The following is a 21,627-nucleotide window of genomic DNA, read 5'->3' on the forward strand; positions in this document are numbered from 1 at the left end:
CCCTAATAGGCTACTTAATATTTAATAATATGCCACTGCCTCTTGTGATTCAGTTCTGAAATGGAAATACATCAATATGGCACAATCAACTGATTTGCTCTTTTGATACCTTCACTACATCACTATCTTGTTTGAATGACGTGCAAACACCCAAATAACAAAAAACTGCTTGCCTGTTTCTCCCCATTTCTGTTAGTGTTACAAATTCAGTTCTGAAATGGAAATACATCAATATGGCACAATCAACTGATTTGCTCTTTTGATACCTTCACTACATCACTATCTTGTTTGAATGACGTGCAAACACCCAAATAACAAAAAAATGCTTGTCTGTTTCTCCCCATTTCTGTTAGTGTTACAAAAGCAAAGATTTGAAACACCACACTGTGCTTCATTATCTCTTAGCTCATGCATCCTTCTGTTTGCTTTGCAATGAAAATACAAAATGGAAAGATTTGTACATAACCACTGGCAATAAAAAAAAAAGACTGCATGGCACATGTTTTACAGCTGTTCTTCAGAATCACTATACACTAAATGCAAGTCAAGTCTTGCCACTGTAATCAACATCTCCTTCAGTGTCAAAAATAATTGTTTAACGTCAGTAAGAGATGCTCCTTTAAATTTGCATTGTCAGTATTTGTCTATGGCTGTAGTCTGATTTGTTACATTGACTTTATCTATGAAAAACAGCTGCACATTGGCCACAGCTAGTCTTGAGCCTGCTTAGCAGGTCATCTGTTTAGCAAGATGTAAGAGGTCAAAACAAGAACAGCGATTGATAGGATTATGAAAACTCATTCCTCTCATCAGCTTGCCAGTATGCTATCCCAATATGACACACAGGACCACCAGGATGGTATCAAATGAACTGCAGGTGATCTGAAATGAGACAGACACAGTGGAAGATTAAGACTGACATGGAACTCCCACAGACTCCTTGTCCATGATGGAGCAGAGGTGATATTATGCTGCTCAAAATTGAAACACGGCAATGTAGCATTGGCACTTAAAATTTCAAAGTGGAATCACATGGTCAAAAGGGTATCCAACTGCCGTGCCAGTGTACTTGTTGATAGAATTGGAACCTGGCACAAAATATATTGGCTAATAGATGAAATGTGATTAATACTCAGGATTCATGTTCTCCTGCTGGCTGTGACTCCGAGTCATAGTGTGGCCTAGAGAAAGTTTGTCAAAGCTAGACTTATCCATCTAGACTTACCCATTCATCTGCAAGCAGGTGTAATAATCGCTTCACATGAAGCAATGGCACTGGGTTTAACCTTTGGCAAACTGTTCTGAGGTCTTCAGTTGCAAGACAGAATGAGAGGATGGAGTATATTAAAAGTGGAAAATATTTTCATAATGCAACACTGGAAATAAGCACTTTCTTATTTAACATTTCATTGGCTCCTATTTTGTTCCTTATCTAAAACTCTGTAACTGTTTGTCACATCAGCTATTTTACTATTATGACACACTATGATAGTCTACAATTAGGCCTTTATAAAAATCTGTACTTAGAGGCTAGGATAGCAAAACACGAACACAAACAGCTAACACAAAAGCCTAAATAATTTCTGAAGCATTAGTAAGGACGTTGTTTTTCTAAGACAGGCAACAGTAAGTAGAAGCGTTATCTAAACAGATTTTGAAAGAGTAGATTCATTTAACTCCAGCCCTCTAGGTACTATCAGGGAAAAAATGTAGTAATCAGACGTACAGTAAAAATAAAAATATTACTGCAAATCTTTAATCTTACTGAAAAGCTGCAGGCCTCTAAGTGAATGAGTAATATCAAGCATTAGCTTGCTGACAGGTAAAGCAGCAGTTTGAGAACATCTTAGGTGAGCAATTTTCTCACCACTTGGTCAAATAAAGAAAATAAAAATATTTTCCTTATTTAAAAGTCTTTTCTGTGCTTTTGTAAGGTGTTTTTGAAATCTCTAGAAAGGAGAAAAATATAAAAAGGAACAATATGATTTTTCATTCAAAGTTACTATTTTGGACCTGAACTAACAACCTCACAAAGCCAAAGTTCTTAAAATGTGTTCATTCCTTTACAGTTTAAAATCCAATTTGTACTAGAGGTTAAGTACATTTTATCAAGTATTTCAATATTGGACTTATAGGTTATAATTTAGGATACAAAGACTGCCCAGTAACATAAATACAGTTTGCAGTCAAAACATTTCTTATTAACATTAGATCAAGGATGATTAAAGATTTTAAGATTACTTTTCCAACCCCTGATTTCAAGTTCACTGTTGTGTTCTGTGGACCTTTAGAGAACAATGCCAAGTCCATATTATTTGGGCTTAGTCATCATTTTTGTTTTTGTTCAGAAACAAAATCTAAGCCATGACAAGAGGATGTGGATGAATAAGCTTTCTCATTTTCCTTTCTGTTCATTTTAAACTACAGCAGGTCTTTTATTCCTCCTGAAAATTGTTCATCTATCCATCTCCTACACATCTGAAAGTATTAACTGATCTAGAAAAGAAAATCCATAGGTTTATTGCTGAGATTTCAGTCTAAGATGGTTATTTTATTTTATTGAGTTTGAAACATCGACGAATTTGTCCAACTCTGGCATCTATTTTTGACACTCTAAATCTTTCAATTTGTACTTATTCTTTATGTTCATCTCCCTACACACAGCAGAAATACCGTACATTAGCTCTTTTAGTCTCCTGAGACCAAGAGTTTGATTTTGTGTCTCTCTCAAGTCAACTTTTAAAAACACACTGCTCAGACCAGCCAAGTTTTCCAGCTTGTTTGACATGGCAGTGTCCTACTGCAATACAGCTTCAATATGCTGTCTTAGTTTATACTGACTGAAGATTCTTTAATTGAAGTCACTGATGACACAGAACTTTGACAATTATTAGCCCAATAAGTCTTATTTCAGCAACATACTTAACCACCTGCAGATCTCAAATATTTATTAAAGTTTTTAGAACTTAAGGGGAAGTGGAGGTAATAACTATATCCAAAGTGCTTATGCTGCTATTCATATTCAATAGTGAATAATTGCTAGAGTTGCTGATATGTTTGTGAAGACAACAGAAGTTAAATGAGCCTGTTAACTTCCAGAGGAAGTCTACTAATCCAGAAAAATTAGACTGCAAAATTCTCCAGGAATCCTTTTTCTCCATTTCTAATTATTTCTAAACAGATCAGACAACAAAAAAGCTCTATGCTTTCAGATCTGTTGGGGAACACATTTTACTGGTGCTATCATATCATTATTTCTATGGTCAGCTATATATCTGCACAACCTTTTACCATTTAATTTTTCTCACATGGGTCTTTTTCCAGCATAGCTTTAGGAAAATATAATGCCTCTGTAAAACCCTGTCTGTGTCATGACAGGTTACGTAAACTTTTCAAGCTCTGAAAATAGCTGTGCTATGAAGCAGAAATTATCTGAGAGTAGAAAAATCAAACTACAAAGTATATTGCATGTTTTATTTGATAGTGCAGTAAGCATCTGATCCTATGATTCTATATCACCTTCCAGGAAACCAGTTTTTAGTCTTATCTGTTGGGTTTCTGAGCTGCCTCAGTTCATTGGTATAGACTTTGTTAGTTATCTACATCTTCTAATCACATCATGTCTAAGTCTTTATTAGGGTTTACATCTTACAGGCTTCAGCTGCATTCCACTGAAATCAAAAGGAGCCTTTCATCACATTGTGATGACATCAAGTCTGTATGTGATCTTAAATAGCTATGTTCCATCCTTGAGCTAAGTTGTTAGTCTCAGTTTTCATGTTTACTTAGACTGTCTTGTAATTTTCTGTCAATCAATTTACAGCAAAAACCTGAACTTCCATTGTCTCTCTCAAGTCTATAAATAAGCATCCAAAATTGCTAACAAAATTGATTATGCTGTATATGGATTCCTGTATTATAAGGTCAGAGAAAAACATTTGGATCATCTGGTCTGACCTCCAGTAATACTGGAGGTATTGCTGGCCATAATACTTCCCTAAATAGTCTGAGTTACTAAATACACTGAACACACTGTCTTCTTGAATTCTCTGTTGAAATCTGCACTTGGTTCAGGTTCTTGGTTTGACTACTGTTGCTTGCAGTCTCTCATCCACATAAGACAAACTCTGTGAAACTAACTGTAACCAGAATGCAAATTAACTTGAAAAGCTCTTTTTTTTTTGGTAGATTTAGTCAATAGATGTTTTAACAGCCAGTCACTGAAAATACCACAGCTAGGAGCTAGCACACTAACACTACACAAACACCACCTCTGCAACTCGTCTGCTGCTGAGACTACGAAAAAAATACTAATTCCATGATTTTTGTACTGAGTTTGTATTGCATGCACCATAACAACAAAAAAGCTTTCACAGCAGTGCTTCAGTTTGTATTAGGCAATAGTTATTTATGTTAGCGACCTAAGCTATCAAATGAAATGTACAAAAACTGGGATTCCTTAGCTTTTGGTTTAGCATCATTCACATCTGGGGGCTGGGAGTGGAGGGGAGTCTCCCACAGTAAAATGTATTTGACGCATTCTGCCACTCACTTAAATCTACCATTAAATTCTTTTTTAAGCCACTACCCCTATTTAAAGAGACCATTTAGGTACTGGTGTTATATTTAACATAAGTCAAATGCTAAGGCTTTTCTATGACTGAAAAAAATCAGTACAAAGAATGTTCATACGAAGTCTGTTCTATGAAAAAAAGTCTTGAAATAGTCTGAAGAGCCTGTTTCATTTTGAAGAATAACTTCACTTTGAAGAATAACTTGGCCTGATCACCAAGGATGTTTAACACCAATGGCTCAGATGTATTATAATTTGCATTGTACAGCATGTGCTGTTTCTTTACATTCAGTCCTGGGAATCCTGAATTTGACAAATGTTCAACGATACTGCTAAAGATACAGGCAAGAGTTACCTGGAGAAATATTTTCCACAAAAATCATTAAATGGCCTTAGATATGGAATAGAACTTCATGAAAAAAGTCTCTATTAAAAAGATGATGATAAATGCCATGAGGTGAACAAGATTGGATAGCTTTATCTGCGTAAAAGCTAGGGATCTTTTCAAGTGTACTTCATTGCGCAAGCCTACACCATCAAAATCATATTCTTCTGAGTAAAACTGCCTTCTGTTTTTGATAGGTTTCTACTGACTGCTCCAAGTTTAGTAGAATTTTAAACACTTTGAAACTGCAAATCCCCAGAAAAGCAATTCAGTGGGAATTCCTAATTAGTCTGTGGTAAGTGCAAAAGTACAGCCAAAAAACCTGCCTCCATATGCAATATTAGAAGTGGAAAATGTAGACTGCCACCAGAGATGAACACAGAGACAAGGCTGATAAGATAAATGAGATGAAACAGTCAAAAAACAATACTGAATAATCTGATGCCTGTTTTCAAGTTATTATTTAACAAGCACAGATGTTAGAGTCACATTTTAGTTTGCTTTTCGTGTACATTATGAATTATTTTGCACTTTTGCATTAGTACACATTAGGCAAAAAACTGTCTCTAATATATTAGATGAAAAGCACTTCAGGGGGAGCTTCCCCCTCCTCAATCTGTTGACTGCTCTTTTAATCATAAAATGGTTGGACATGAGATCCAATCAAACACTAAGGCTGTGCTAGAAAGTGACAAATCATTTCACTTCAAAAAATTATTAATCTTAGTGGCACTGTGCTTGTGTGCCGTGATTTACTGAGAACAAAATAGCCTCACAATGCTCAATTTAAAATTCGACACTGGTTTTGAATAATGGCACACATTTACCGATGTGATAAAGCAATTGGCTAGCGAGGATTCACTTATAACAGAGGGAACAGCTGTACTATCAGAGATCAGATTGATGAATATAATATTGAAATATTTTTACCACAGTAAAATGCCTACAAATTTTTCTTTTGGAGAAAGGCAGCTGGAGCAATTAAAGCATTGCCAAGATCAGGTGACTTTAAATTAGGTCACCTGCCTTAGATGCCATTACTTTGGTGAAAACAGAGGCAGGCTCTAGATCAAGACTAAATACTAAAACATCAACACATATTTCCCTTTTTCACCACTTCATCTCACCTGCTCTTCTGCAAAAGTTTTTATCACACAGCTGTAAAGCACAGCATGCTCAGGTATTGGTGCTTTGGTCTAACTTAACTTTCTAAGGGACATCAATCCATATGTCATGACCATTTTGTCTTTTGGTGCAATTCAGCCTTGGACAGACCAGAAATCTGGAGGCAGTCTGGGTAGTTTACTAATCAGACTAATCTGATCGATATTCTGCCTGAATGCAACATTAGGAGTTTTTCATTTTACGTATCATTACATCATTTTATTACATAATCAGTTAACCTTCACATTCTTTTTTCATCATTGACATCTATTAAGAATAAATATACTGAATACAGGAAAAAAGTGAGTTTTACCTGCACTTTGTAGAAATCTATACCAGTCAAATGTTTCACTGGGTGTAGTCTTAATTCCTGTATTGAAAAAAAGAGAGAAACACAACACGTTTGATTGGTCCCTGGATGGCTGAACTATGGTTCCTGAAGTCTTGCCCTAAGAAAACAGTATTTCTGTCAAGCACACTGAATTCCATACACAGCTGTTCCCATCTCAATCTTTTCTCATCCCAACAATGTCAGGTTGTCTGCACAATCCTTCCATAGTCATCAGATCGTGCAAAATTTTCAACTGAATTTCAATCACACAGTGTATGAACTTCTTTAGAAACCCAGGGAATTAATCTCACTTGATTATCAAGCTAAGTTTGGCCTTTTAAAATCTACATACAGGACAATATTATCTGAGGGAGCATATTATTCCAAAACAAATACAAGTGAGCTGAGACTCAAATCCATAACGTAAGGCAAAGAAAGAAAATTAAATTTATATCAAAATTAAATATTAAACTAAACTGAATATTAATGTATTTGTTTTGCCTTTTGTTAAAGATTAATTATTTTACTAATGAAACAATTTCATTAATTTATTTAACTTCTTAGTTAACTATTACCTCGCAAGGGGCTTAAATATAGACTAAATATGGGCTAACAGACCAACTGAGTTATTTCAAGGTAACAGTTTTGAAAATAATTTTATTTTCTTTGACAGTGAAATATACAAAATGGAGTGAGTTTTGGAATCTGTAGACAGTTATTTTTAGATAAATAAAATCATGACCTGTAGCTTAAGTAATCACATCTAAAATGTGGAGTTGAGTGTTTCCTAGACTACTCATGTAAGTAATATGCCTTGGATTAGGTACTTGTTGGGTGTTACTACATTGGGAACTCAACTGAAAGCATTTAAAGGAATGTGGAGTTTCAGAGAATAATCATTAGCACCAAAACCTACATATGCTTTGCAGAAAGCTCGGTGTTACCTTATCGTTCAGAGTCCTACTGTAAGGCACCTGGAAAACTTTTTAAAAGCACCAAATGAGTTGAAAATTTAGGCTAAGAGACTGAAATACTGCCTCCATTAATGTCAATGGCAAAAAGCTAAACTTCAGTTGGAGCCAGGACTTCGAACTCCATACCCATTCCAGCAAAATATTTCCGGGACAAATAGGGTAGATACTTAAACGCACAGGTACTAAACACATGAGTCAAATTGAATGCCTTAGTCAATATTTCAAAACTCTCACCTTGAGTTTGGACATATATTTTCTTCCTAGCATCTGGCTTTAAAGAGAAGGAGAAGAAAAGTAACTTTCATAGTTCACCATAAAAGATCTGTTCAATCTTCAAAAAAACTCAACTACTATAACAAAATGCACACCAGCATGATTTTCTTTTGATTATTAAAAATCAAAACAGACTATTAAAAAGATACATTTAAGTAAACCAAAAGCCAGTCAGCAATGTAAATTACATTTACTGTGAACAGTATCAATAAATCAATTTTGCAATTAACACAATTACCAAGTTAGTACAAACAGGTATTTTAGTTTATCTCTGTATCCTTTCTCATAATCATTTACCTGTTTATTGTATAGAAAATTAAAATATTTCCCTAGAATAGAAAGATTTGCAACTACAGAACAGCCCTAGTTCCCAAAAAATGTTAGTCTTGAAAGAAAAATTATAGCTGTTTTCAAAATCACAGTCTACATTTATCCATAATGGAATTTTTAAACACATCAGGCATGAAACAAACCCCATTTACCTCTAACCTTTTCAAAAATTGTTGTGAAATATATGTAGACTTGTCTACACAGGAAAACTGGTCAGTAGTACTTATTGCAGAATATTCCCAAATAAAAATCACATAAGAAATTATTTTAAAATAGCTATAGTAAAAGAGGTAATTACTACACTTCCAAAGTTACTCCTGAAGTGCTACTATGCTAGCTATTTAATTTTGGTGATTAAACAAGCAAGATCTTCTTTCAATATTCTTCTATAACTCCAACTATTAATTTGCAGAATACTTTTTTTTTTTCCATGAAAACATTGAAATATTCTTAGGACCTTTCCACACTGAAAAAAAAAAAAACCCACATCCAAAAAACCAACATCACCACTCTGCAGCAAACAAGCAGAGTTTCTTGAGCTCAAAGTATTTGTGCAAAGCTTTGTGTGTTTAGACAATTCCTAGTTGCTCTAAAAGCACTTGTTGCAATGCCTGTAAAGGAGTAAGCAAAGGAAGGTATTACTCAATTGAGTAGATTTGCTCAACATAACCATGTATGTTTCAGTTTGAAATTATATTCTTTCAAGAAGCTCCACTAGTACAACTGCTTAATTTAGCATCACAGCATCCAGAAACAACCAACCTTCTTTAGAGCACCAGTCCTTGCTATATTGAGACTAGATCTTGCCTCCTTTTCCGGTGCCAATTTAATTATGTAGAGGCACAGTCCGAGCAGCCTGCGACTCTCCAATTCACTGACTATTTGCCTGCTATGGCTCTTTCTAAAGCACAGATGGAAAAAGGACTACTAATTGCCGCTCCAACCATTCTGCTTTGAATGGTGGGATACACTGTCGATACACTGCTGACCCCTTCAAGCTAAACATTTCTATGCAGACTTGCCTCTTAACGTGGAAAGTTGTTGGAATAATGTAGCCAGAGTTAACCAAGGCAGAGTACCACGTACACCAGTGCATGGTGTCAAGCTGCACATTAATCTTCCCTTCTCCTCTCCCACCCCATCCTTAGCAGATTGTGAAATCACAGCTGCAGGATAATGACTTCAAGGCAGGAAGAGAACTTGTATTAGGAGAACAAGAATTAATGCAGAAACAAACTGTTAAGCAACCAATTCCTGAACCAGTCAGCTCAGGAAATAAGAAGCCAAGAAAGCCTTTTTTTTTTTTTTTTTTTTTTTTTTTTTTTTTTACTTGCAAATACTTTGGTTTTCCCCTCACTCCTATGTGACTGCCCCCCAGTCCACTGCCCAGTCATAACAGTCTATTTTACTTATTAAAAATTATCTGGAAAAAGAAACGGACAGAAAAGAAGTCATAAAAAAGTGAATAGTCATCAACAAGCAGTTCACAGGTGGGAAGGAGGTGGTTTCTGAGAATCCGAGTGAATTAACTAAGTCTCAAAAACTACATGAACAAGCAGCAAATCCACACATAAATGAAGTGGGGGAAAAATAACACAGTTTACACTACAGTGGAAGACTAAAGATATTCTATGGACTTTATCGTTCAAAAGCTGTATGAACTTCTGTGTTCCAAGCATTTAGAAATAAGAAAAAAATGGTTTATTATTTTATTACTTAACATTTCTTGGTCCTTCTCTTACTTATGAATAAGTAGCATTTTATATTATATGAGATCTCCCAATCCTACAAAAAAGCCTTGCAAACAATGCAAGATGGTATTGCAAGCTGGAGGCCAACTTCAGAATTCAAAATTGCAGGACAACTGGGATAGTTGAAATTCAGCACTGGGACATAGATGCAAAAAAAAAAAAGAAGGTGGAAAAAAGCAGATGGGGCAGAGGGAAGTTTAAGCCAGCCTCACCTCCAGAGCTCACATACTGCACAGTTCTGCCTCAAACTCTGGTGGGTAAAGATAGGCTTTTAGCTCCCTAAAACCACTAAGTTTAAAAAAAAAAACACTTAAGCATCTGGTTTCATGCTCTGCTGGACTTTTAATGGCTTATGGTGAGTAAATATAACTCTGCCAGGGCTTTGATCATCAAGAAGAAAATAGCAGGAATACTGTGTAACGGCATACAGATGTATTCATACTTTATAGATCAATTTTCTGTTACGTACTTTATTTTAAATGGTCTTGAGGAGAACGGAAAAATGAAATTAAACGCTAATAAAACCAGCTTAGGTAATTCTTATGCACCAGTTTTACACTACTGAAATAAAACACTGACCATAAGCACAAGATTTTTTACAGTATTTCAAACTCACTTGGAATACAGATTATTAGAAATGCCATATTATGTACTTCATAATTAACTATAATTTATCCAATGCAATAGAACAGAATTTGTTGGAACATACAGCCCTTGAGCACAGTACAATTGTTTACATGTTCATAATTTCAATTCTTAATTGACCATCTAACTAATAAAGCACACATTAGAGAAATAACGCAGTTCACATTAGTGTGAGTTAATATGTAAAAAGTGTTAATATTCCATGTCCTAGGTATGGAAAGATGTATTCGTATTCTTCACCGTTTGAAAACAAATGTGTGGCATCTGCTTTCCCCCTTTATATGAAGATACAGCTAGAAAAAGAACTCAGAACCCCACCATTTAAGACACAGGTCAGCAAGTGGTATTTCAGTTCAGGACTTGACAGACTTGCTTTCAATTCCCTGTCTGCCACAGACCTTCTCCAAAACAGAGTGAGTCTCATAGGCCCAGAGCACAAAGGTGTTTAGGTAAAAATCAATCAAATCAAAATCAATTAAAAACATTTGAGGTACTGATTTCAAAACGATTTCAAGGTCAAATTTGTTTCTCCACCTTATACTCTGTTATTTTTGTCTTTTTCTTGCATTAGATCTATGACAGAAGCTGCGTGCCCTTTCACGTTTACCTGTCATGAAGTTCATCATAGTAACTATTAAAACCAAGTTATATTTGCAATGTAAATACCAGCTCCCATGTCTGCTCATGTATCTCTTTAATGCAAACAGATTAAGAAAATCAATGCTGAAACAAAGTACTGAATAGGAAATTGTTCTTTTGTGCAAGCTCCACCTCTAAGTAATTTTTTCAGGCAAGAGTTTATTAATGATCATATTATGATGCAAATTAGAACTTAAGAGATACCAAGCAGTTAGCTTCTACTTCTTGCATTTATTGTTCAACTTCAGCTGATTCACAAGATGAGGTGAGTGGAGCTAACAGCTCACTGCAGCTGGAAGAGGGTGGTCCTGCCTTGGTCTTTTTATCCCAGTATTGGGATAAATGCTGCCCGGTTGGCCCTTCCTGTCAGCCAAATAGTTACTGCTTACCCTTCACTTGATCTAGTGCTCAATGCAGCTCTCTGTAATCCAGTACAAGACTTTAGCCAACGAGTTAGTTGGAAAGCTAACCTTGCACAGAAAATCAGCTGGGCCATCAAGCTGGATCAGCAAGCCCTGCTGCCTGGTGTGGAGTTTTTCACAAGTTACCAGTGCAGCCTGACACTATCCAAAAGTACTCCTTGTACTGAAAACGACTGGCAGCTCTTTATTGTCTTATTCCACTCTTCAGAAACCAGGATTGAAGACCATCTATTTCAAGGATTTGTCTGAATTTTCTCCACTGGCAGTCTGCCATCAACTCAACCACAAAAGGGTGAAAATGTTGACTCAGTCTATTTTCAAACAGGAGCATCAGATACTAAAAAATAATTGCACTGAATGTCTGAAGTAGACCTGCAATACATTGGATGCAATGGTGCCTACTAAGTGAAGAGAAAGAACCAACCATTATTACTGCCAGTTCTTTGCTGGCTAAATGATCTCCTTAAAATACATTGCCAAAGGTATTTAACCACTATACTGTTCGATGAAAATAATTTTATTCAGCATTTTTCCATAAATCATTCAGCACAGTGTGTTTCAGTTTGTTTTCAGATGGAAAGATGAGTTTTAAGGAAGTGCTATTTACATGCTACATATCCCTCGAGGCCTGGTCAACAAGGCTGTATAACACATATTGCTGGGCTTAGCATAACTTCAATTTTAGCTCTGCAGTTCACCTTAAGAAGTTCACACTGTTTCCAGTGTTGACAAAACAATTATTTTCAATTTTTTCTTCCAAATTCATTATTTTAAGTAAAGCTGTTTAATGGAATTTTGGCAACATAAAGTTTATTAAATGATGCAAAAAGAAACAATGTATGCATATAGCATCAGGAGAGACTCAATAACAGCAGCAATGATAAGTTTTAAATGTTAGAGAAGCACTTCCTAAATTGCTATATACTCTTTGCAAATACTAAACAGCTTTTAAATGCCAGATCTGACCTGTTGAAGTACGTAAATATGAAATGCTTTATCTGAAAGGAAAAACAGGAATAGAGAATATGAAGATTATTACAATTCTCTAGCATTATTTAGAAAACATTTTAGGAGAATGCATATTTGCTAATACTATAAGCATCACCACCATCATGTAAACGTACCCACTCTGCTGCTGCCAGTTCCTTCATTTTCATTGTGAAAGCCACTGCAAACCTAGTTAAAAGGACAAAAATAGTTGGGATCATCTGCTTAAAGTGTTTAGCATAAAAACAGAAGTACTTCAGAGGAAAAATCTTCATAAGAACAAAGAGCAGAGGCTTATAAAAATCATAATAGATGAAAAGACAAAGCAGGCTTTCTATTTGTTTCATCAGAAAATACTGGTAAAACAAGTGGTATCTCTTCAGACTTTACAACTTAGAGCTCTTGAGGAGTTAAAGTGAGGATTACTTAAAGTAAGAGAAAACACAAATAATGGGAAGACCCCCCAGTTTGCCTAGGTTAATATATACAGCTGCAGTAGTGAATTAGCATTACCTGTTTCTACCTCATTGCAAGTTGCAATAGCCCTCTTCAGAACCAGAAAGCTAGGTAAGAAGGGATCTTAAGTCCAGTTAGTTTCATACTATTGTTGTTAGACAATACCCAGTCCCACTGTTTGTAACTCCTTGCAACTGAGTTTAATTCACATAAGTAGGTGCATTTTTTTTTAAATCTTTCCCCAATGTTCTCTCCTTATTTCTAAGTAGTCAAAGCTGACAATGAGTAACAAACATCTGAGAGACCAAAATGTTATTCCTCAATATCAGCATTAAATAAACTAAAAGAGAAGAAAGACAATCGGTGACTGGGCTTCAACTCTGGAGTCTTACAGACTTGGGACACTCAGCTCTGTAGCTCTGAATGTTAGGCATTTACATTGGAGATGAAATTTGCAGTGCCACGTTAGACACCTGATATTCCTTTATAATAAATAGGAAAGAACTGGGTGCTCAGAAATGAGATTTACCATTGTTTCAGGCAAAGAGACCATTACACTAGCCAGACATAATAATTTTGACTGTTCTCTGGTTAAGACTTTTCTTTGTTATGAGAAGGATGTTTAAATGAATTAACTGTACAATAGTATATGAACACCATCTGTATATACATACACCTCCTCTGTAATGTATATAAAGCGTAACGCCAAAGTAAGAACACACAAACAAAGGTGTACTTGAATAACTTAATGGCTAGGGTTTTCATCTGGGAAGGAGAAGAGAATTCTTATCCCCAAGCTTACTTTCACTTTTTTTTCTTATGGCTGTTTATAATGGCTCATCTGGACTTGTACTTATGTGCGTTTGAGAAATGCATGTAGTACACTACCATTTCACGTAACACAAGAGTTACATCAGAGACCATTTAAAAGCAGCACTGATATGAACAGGTTTTTTGGTGTCTCATTACAAACAGACTTCAGATACAGAAACATGATTTCTAAACTTTCTAGATAAATGAGTTATTCTTACCAGGAGCTTGGTGTAATAGCAAGAAGTCATATGAGATATTTTTATGGAGTCAGAGTTAATAAAGAATCCTTGTTCAGAAGAGACCTTAAGAACATGCTGGGCTTTAATGTGGCTTTTAAGTTGTGATGAAATATAAACACGTGCTTTGACTGTTCTTAAATGGAACTTTAGTGTTAACTGGAACCACAAATGGAACCATTTCTGAAGACTATCAGTCCTGTGGAATAGAAATGTTTGAACACCTCTTTCATATGAGACACAATGTGTCTGCCCAGCAAAAGTAATTTTTTTAATTCTTTATAGATATTTAATATAAAACAGAGGTTATCACATATTATACTTATGATTCTGTGTTCATTTTTCATAGAATTAATGTAATGTTTCTGTCCTGAGCCAACACCATGACATCTCAAGGATTAGAGATGAAGCACATTGCTAAGTCCAGCCAGAACAGTGCTTTTCCATTTGAGACATTATGTTATAAATTGAGGATATGAAAACACAGTCATTCATTAGAAGTCACATAAATGCTGAATTGTGACTCCTACTTTTGTTTGTTGAAACAAACCTTACTCCCATACATTTTTTTTCTAGTATCTGTTTTATGGTACTACAATCAATTTCACATATACAACTTGACAGCTTTAAAGGTTATTAAAGCCTTTGCAAATGCTTTTGTTAAGTTGCACATGCTCCCTTTCCAGTTTTTGCAATTATACTTTCAATACATCACATTAACAAGCAGGAAAAACTGTTGCTCCTAGGTCTACACAATACTGTTCAATAGGAAAAAATACCCTAGAGAAGTACAACCACCGTTTAGAAGAATTTGATTAAAAATGAAACACTCATTATAAAGCTAGACAGAGTTCAATACTTTGTTTTATGGAATGCGGTGGTATATTGTACTGGACAAGCAATCTACCATTCATGATACTTTCTGCTTAGAACCCCGCAATCAATAAAGAAAAAAAAAAAAAAATCAATGTTTCTTTTAATAGCTACGCAATGAATAATACTAGTGATAATATTGGATAAGAGATCCATTCAGAATAACTTCTAGAAAACTGAGTTACTTTTCCTGTAGCAGAGAAAATATTACAAACTGCATAAGGATGCAGTAATGTATTTTGAAACATCACAGGAAATCCAAGCTACTCAACTATACTTCAAGTTTCTAACTTAACTACAATTAAAAAAAAACATTCAGTAAAGCATAGCTTTTGCATATGCTATATTAGCTATATTTCTAACAAATAATATTTTAAACACAGTACTGGATCAAATGGACACACTCAGAGATTCTTATATACTTTTCATTTATATTCTTATATACTTTTCATTTTGCGCAGTGCTGAAATTTAACTGACAGGTTAGATATATTTTTTCTCTTCCTCCAGACCTGTTTAAAGAATAATCTCTGATTATTTGATAACAAAAGTAAACAAGTATATAAATTTTGTCTTGAATGGGGCCTTAAGTTGCTTTTCAACTACAAGTCACACTAAGACATAAGAACATGCCCTAATGATTTTTCAATGAGTGTGATTAAGCGCTGTCTTTAAAATCTGTTTACCCACCACATTTTACACGGCACTATAGACAGAATAGCATTATCTATGCCAGCGTTAAGTTAGCTAATAACAGCAAGAACATACAGTGGTATTAGCAAAGATAAAACTACAAGATATAAGCCTGCTGCAGATTCTGCATGTATTTCCTCATTGCTAACATGAACCAAAATCCATACTGCTGTATCTGAACCACTGTAGGTATCTGCCTAAGCTAGAATGCTGTGATGAAAACAGGTAGCATCCTGAGCAAGCTCTGTTCAGCAAGATAATTAAGCTCTGCTGAAGTATGCAAGCAGTACACTGGATTTGATCACATGTTGCAGATGCTTAAATTTGATTACACCTAACACACTCAGGGAACCCTTTCGCTTATGCAGAGCTCAATTCTGGAGTGATGACTCTTCAGAATACTCAAGTCAACAGTCACAGTATAGTTCCATGAGACTGTGTGACCTGCTTGTAGCAGCTTACTGCCACCAAAAAGACATCCTTCTTCTAGCCTTCCACGACCTCACTTTTCTTATTAAAGTGGTAGAAAACTAACCCCCAAAGAAGTGCCAATTTTACACCATTTAGTGAGTTAAACCTGCTCAGAAAGCAGTCCACCCCTGGCACAAGAAAGGATGGGTCACACAGCCACAAGCAAGAGAAAGGAGAAAAGGAAGGGGGGTAGCAATAGAGCCATCCCTGCCATCAGTGAGCTATTACACTGGCTACACATGAAGTGACAGCCTTAGTCTCTATCTTGATAAGACTTAAGCTATCTATTAAATTAATTTCATCTATTGGAAGATTTATATCCAGAAAATGCTTTAGTTTCCAATAAAAAAAAAGGGCTGATTGGCCCACCATGGATGTGACCAAACACTGTTGAAGTCAACAGACCTTTGGATCAAGCAGAAGGAAACTTCTTTTCTGGGGATATTGAAACAATGAGAAACACTGCAAAAAGGTTTTTGTTTTTTAGTAATTTTCTCTGATTTCTGAATAGTCCTTGAATGACATTTGATGACTACACTGACCTGTCACTGGAACTTTTGTGGACTTTTACTCCCTTGTCAATTCACGTAAAAAACTCAGAAAATTTGCTTAAAGACTTTTTTCAGTCTCTGCTTCTTTGTTCATGTATCTAGAGAAAGGGTCACATTAGCAGGAAAAAAAGAACAAAAGCTTTTTATACTTGAGTCACCTGCTTTTCAGCCAAGCAGTTTGTCAACAAGCTAAATGCGAGGTGTCCAAGAACAGGTTTCAATCTGTGATCCAACAGGGCAAATGCCAGTTATTTTTAGTTGTCGTTTCCCTTAAGTCAACCTACTGGGGACCTTGGTCTGTATGTACAGATAGCACTTAATGCATAAAATATGTTAGTTCCAGTATGGAATATTTTATATGTTTGAATAACATAAACCAGAATTTACTAAGAACCAGAGGTTTTTAAAAAAAAAAAAAACAAACCACACACACACAACTTGGAGCAACATTTAGCACTTCTGGCACAGAGCCTTGGCAAATGGGGTCCAACCTCATTTAGGCTAATAATATTACTACAATAAGATTTAATGAGAATAGTCATACCTCCACTGCTAACAAAGATTTGATATTTAAATAATCATACCTCCACCACTAACTTACCATTAAGCACCTCCACTACTAAAGATTCACTATTTAAATATTAAATATCAGTCAATTCATGGCCAGGATAGTTCTGTACAAATGAGAACTGTATGGATATTGTTGGTGATACTTAGATGTGCATTTCTTTACCTAAATCTCTGCAAATACAAACAGTCTAAAATATCGTTGGTAAGAAATTAAACCTTGATCGCATAGAATTGTATCCATTATAAAGACACCAAATAAACCATAGTCAAGTTGCTACAGTAGAAGTTATACTAACCATCAAAAGCTGTCTTTATAATGTCTACCTATAAAGTAGGTTATTCTACAGTGCAATACGCTGCCAAATCCCAGGTTAAGTACTCTTGCTATTATTCTTCTCATTTTTACCTGCCTTAGAATTTTATATTCTCATCACATGCATAGTGCTATTGTTCTAGAAAACAGTTATGATTCAGTAGACAAAGCACAGGATTAGTTAGCAAGAGCACAGATTTCATTAGCTTTTAATGGGATTTGAGTCTTTTTGAAAATTCACAGCCCCAGAGACCAAGTTTCATTACTACGTCTGCCAACTCTTACATGGACAAGTAAGATGAAACAATTGTAACAGAGGAAATACAAAATGAATAGACTGCATACAGACTGTATTTTATGAAGAAACTGTTCTACTTCCATCACAGAATCATAACATAATATGTAGAGATCATAAGGGTTTCAAGTAGTCTATCCTTTGTCTGCTGGCCTACACATCTCCCAGTGATTCCAAGCATTTATGGAACAGTTCCTAAAATATCTGCATTATAAAAATGCAATTTCCTGTCATAAACCTTCTAAACATGCTTTTACCTGGCTTCTCCTAGCACTGCTCCCATTACCCGATGTTTCTCTTCATATTTGGTATCTTCATTTACATCTGTCCCACCAAAAATGATTCCAAAAGGGATTCTGCTACCTGGAAAGCAATGACTATGATGAGAAGTTGACCAACATGTCAAGGTAATGACTAGAAGGGGACATTAAGAGTGAAAAAGTATATTGGTAATACTGTATCACATATGTAAGCAAAAGCCTTTGAAAAAGAAACCTGGAGAAACTTGGGTTTTTATGGGTTTGGCACTGAAAAAAACCTATACAATAACTGCACTTCCATAGCATGTCACACAGTTGTGTAGCTATGACATTTTCTTCGCCTTTTCCATGCTTAGTAAAAACAACCAATTAGTTTCCACACTTGGCAGCCCACCAAACAGCACATATATTTTAAATGTTATTCACATTTTAATAAGATGCAGTATCTCAAAGTTTGGTCCCAGGTATCTAGTCTCAGCCACTCATTCAGTGCCCTCTCAGGCATTCCAATACAGTGCTTTGGGTGACCATCCTGCAAAGCTGGTTACTGAAATTAGTTTGTTTTTTTTAAATATTGACTTCTGAAGCCAATTTTACTGCTACAAAAAATGTAGATGGAGCCACACCATCAGAAAAGGTCACCAAATTAAATAAGGCAGTATATGTGAACCTGCAACTAAACCATTGTTTTGCCTAATTCCATCCCAAAAGACAAATCTGTGTTTATAATTGATTGTTCCAAGACCTCCTGTGATTACACAAATTATGAAAGTTGTTTTAGGATGCCTTACAGTGCTCAGAACAGTAAGAGCAGACGAAGGCATGCTGTCTCTGGGACAGACTGTGCACAAGACCTAATCAACATTCAAATTTTAGAGTATCAACAAAAGCATACATATCCTCGTGGTGTCTGCACTCTGGCAAAAGCCTAGTTTTGATACAGAGCGTCAGAATAAATTCATATTTATGTAAAGGTAAAGCCACTGAAACAGAGTAGCACTTCTATGCTAACAGTAGCTGGACTTAGATGGACAAGACCAAAGACTACTTAGATGAAAATAAAAAAGCCACTAGTAGTGTAAGATTCCTTTCTAATAGTATTTCTTTTCTTGGAGTCAGGTTATTTTTAGTAACTGACAAGTTATCAGTAATGTTCTACACTTCAACTAATGAAGATAACAGACAATTATGTTTACTGTTGATTGTTTCGGCACAGAAAACGATTTAAGTTGTAAGTTTTACACCACATTAAGCTAACAAATAAGAGACTCATGGTAGCTAATTACTACATGCAGAACATCGTTTCTTTTGCAAAACTGCAGTCCCATTTGGAATTTAAAACTGTCTCCAGTAAGACAGCCTACAAAACCTGTCATTAAGGTGACCAATTTTGTGGATTTTGCAGATTTCTGTTAGCTGTAACAGATGAAGCCAACGTTTCCTTCTGACTGTGAACAAGAATAAGCAGTTAGGCTGTATTGCCAACTACACTGTGTATCAAGAAAGGCAGAAAATATGCTTTGTTTTTTCCCTTGCTATTGGATGGGAGGGTAGAGTGATCAAGGACTCAGTAGACAACACTGTCGTCAGCACTGGACCAACAAGCAGGACACTAGAGGATACTGTATAATTAATAATTAGTCTGTAAGCACTAATCTTCAAGAGACTGACTCTCTGTAATACAATATAAAATACAAATTGCTTTCCTAATAAATAAGTAAATAATTATTACGTCACCTATTTACATGTATTGATCATATGTCCCTAATCATATAAACAGAGTTTCCGGGATGAGGCCCAAAAGCTTGGTAGTATGGTAGTAATGGTAGTATGACTGTAATCATTAAATTTCTTTAAGGTGTTTCTTAACATAGAATATGGACAGATTAAATGCTGCAAGAATCAGAAGGAATGCCCTTTGAATCACTTTTTTCCTTCAAGAAGTCTACAATAACTTTTACAGTTTGACTAGGATCATCTCAGCAATCACACTACTTACTGTCTTGCTTTTCACAGATTTCCATCTTATTTTTCTTTCAGTTACTGCAGATGGTTTTTGGAACAGTGTGACTCTGACTTATTTAAGTTGCTGAGCTTTTGTAAATCATTCAAGTATCAGGCTTTGTAGGTCACTTGAGATTTTGAAAAGCTAACAGCAACAGCATTCGGGCAATGCCATGCAAGTCAAAACTGCAATAAAGTTTTACAGTAAACATTTAAAACTCAATCTTATTTTTTGTTCCTTAGCAAAAAAAAAAAAAAAAAAAAAAAAGTCACTGTTCTAAGACCTTCCATAAGCCTCCTCCAAAACAATTCTAGGTCTTGTCACAAAACCCATCATCTCTACACTCCATTAAGATAAAGTCTTATGTTAGCAGAGATCATCTTACAGAATTACTTTTTTGTATTTGTACTTTAGGATTCCTAGTGAAATCAGAGCTCCATTGTAACAAAAGATACACAAGTATGACAGACATAATAATTCAGGCTTTCTGAAAACCCACCAGCACAAATAGCAGGGGGACTTCTGAAATCTGAGAACCAGCACAACACAACTTATACTGAGATCTGATGGAAGTATCAAATTACCTACCCTTATCCAAGTGAATAGATTTGTACAATACAAATGTGATCTCAAAAATGGATACACACTCGCAATTTCAGTAGGTGACAGTGTCTGTAATTTTGAAAGCCAGACCTTCTAGGGTATCATTAATGGCAGGCTAAAATTTTGTTCTACATGACTAGATACAATAGAAAATTTTATTATTTGTCTGATAACATCCTGCCTCCTACAGTTTCGCTGGCATGAACAACATCTTAAAGTTATTTCACGTCAAAAAAAACTGACTCATTTTTTGAGCAGAAAAATCAAATTAGCCTCTCTGTTTTCTTCTATTTGACCTCAGCTATACTTAGCCAAGTCATTGTCCTCTGAAAGAACACATTTGCTGAAAATATCTTAATGTTAATATAATGCTCTTATCTTAATGTAGTTAAAGTACTTAATTACGAAATGCACTATGTGCTTTAAAAGTACATTTATTTAGTTCTCTCTTCTCTGGATCAGATCTCCCACAGAAAAAGATTTTCAGCATTTCTGAGCATTTGTTGAAGTAGATAAACAGAATAACATGACATGTGGGTTTATACAATTATAACGGTTTGTATTCATTCTCTTCTCTTTCAGTACCTTTTTAAGGGGTATTTTTATTGCAAAATAGAAAGAGGATTACCTTGCAGAAGTCTGCCTCCTTTATAAAGATGAATGGCCAGGGCTGCATCAAACTTGTCTGTGGAGATTAGATTTGCTATTTCAGTTGGACTTTCATACGTTAAAGCATCTTTAAGGACGCAGATATGACCTGCAGCATGTAGATGATTCCTTCATTATTGGAATAAATAGAAAAAGAAAAAGGACGCTATTAATGTTGTAGACATGCCAGTGTATCAAATAAGCTTAATCAAAATGTTTTTCTGTAATAATTTTTCTCCAGCATTTACCTTTATACTAATTTTGTTCAAGCAACCATAGAGCTATTTACAAGGCCGGGGGTGGGGGGGCAGGGAGGGCGCAGTGTTCATGGAAAACATTTGTTCCCTTCACCATTGCGAAGCCACAG

The 21,627-nt window shown here is 35.5% G+C and overlaps 1 protein-coding gene across 1 annotated transcript in view; it reads right to left on the reverse strand.

Annotated features, from left to right (window-relative positions):
* Nucleotides 1-21,389, reverse strand: part of GLT1D1 (glycosyltransferase 1 domain containing 1) — a gene marked incomplete at its 5' end in the record, with an annotated part of 47,898 nt that extends 26,509 nt beyond the window's left edge. Inside the window, 5 exons of the mRNA XM_010293520.1 lie at nt 6,436-6,492; nt 7,662-7,698; nt 12,612-12,663; nt 18,002-18,107; nt 21,241-21,389. Coding sequence (XP_010291822.1) covers nt 6,436-6,492; nt 7,662-7,698; nt 12,612-12,663; nt 18,002-18,107; nt 21,241-21,389 — 401 coding nt within the window. The remainder of the gene's footprint in view (nt 1-6,435; nt 6,493-7,661; nt 7,699-12,611; nt 12,664-18,001; nt 18,108-21,240) is intronic.
* Nucleotides 21,390-21,627: the final 238 nt, after the last annotated feature.

This window comes from Phaethon lepturus, unplaced genomic scaffold (assembly GCF_000687285.1).
Source record: "Phaethon lepturus isolate BGI_N335 unplaced genomic scaffold, ASM68728v1 scaffold30270, whole genome shotgun sequence".
Taxonomy (NCBI): Eukaryota; Metazoa; Chordata; class Aves; order Phaethontiformes; family Phaethontidae; genus Phaethon; species Phaethon lepturus.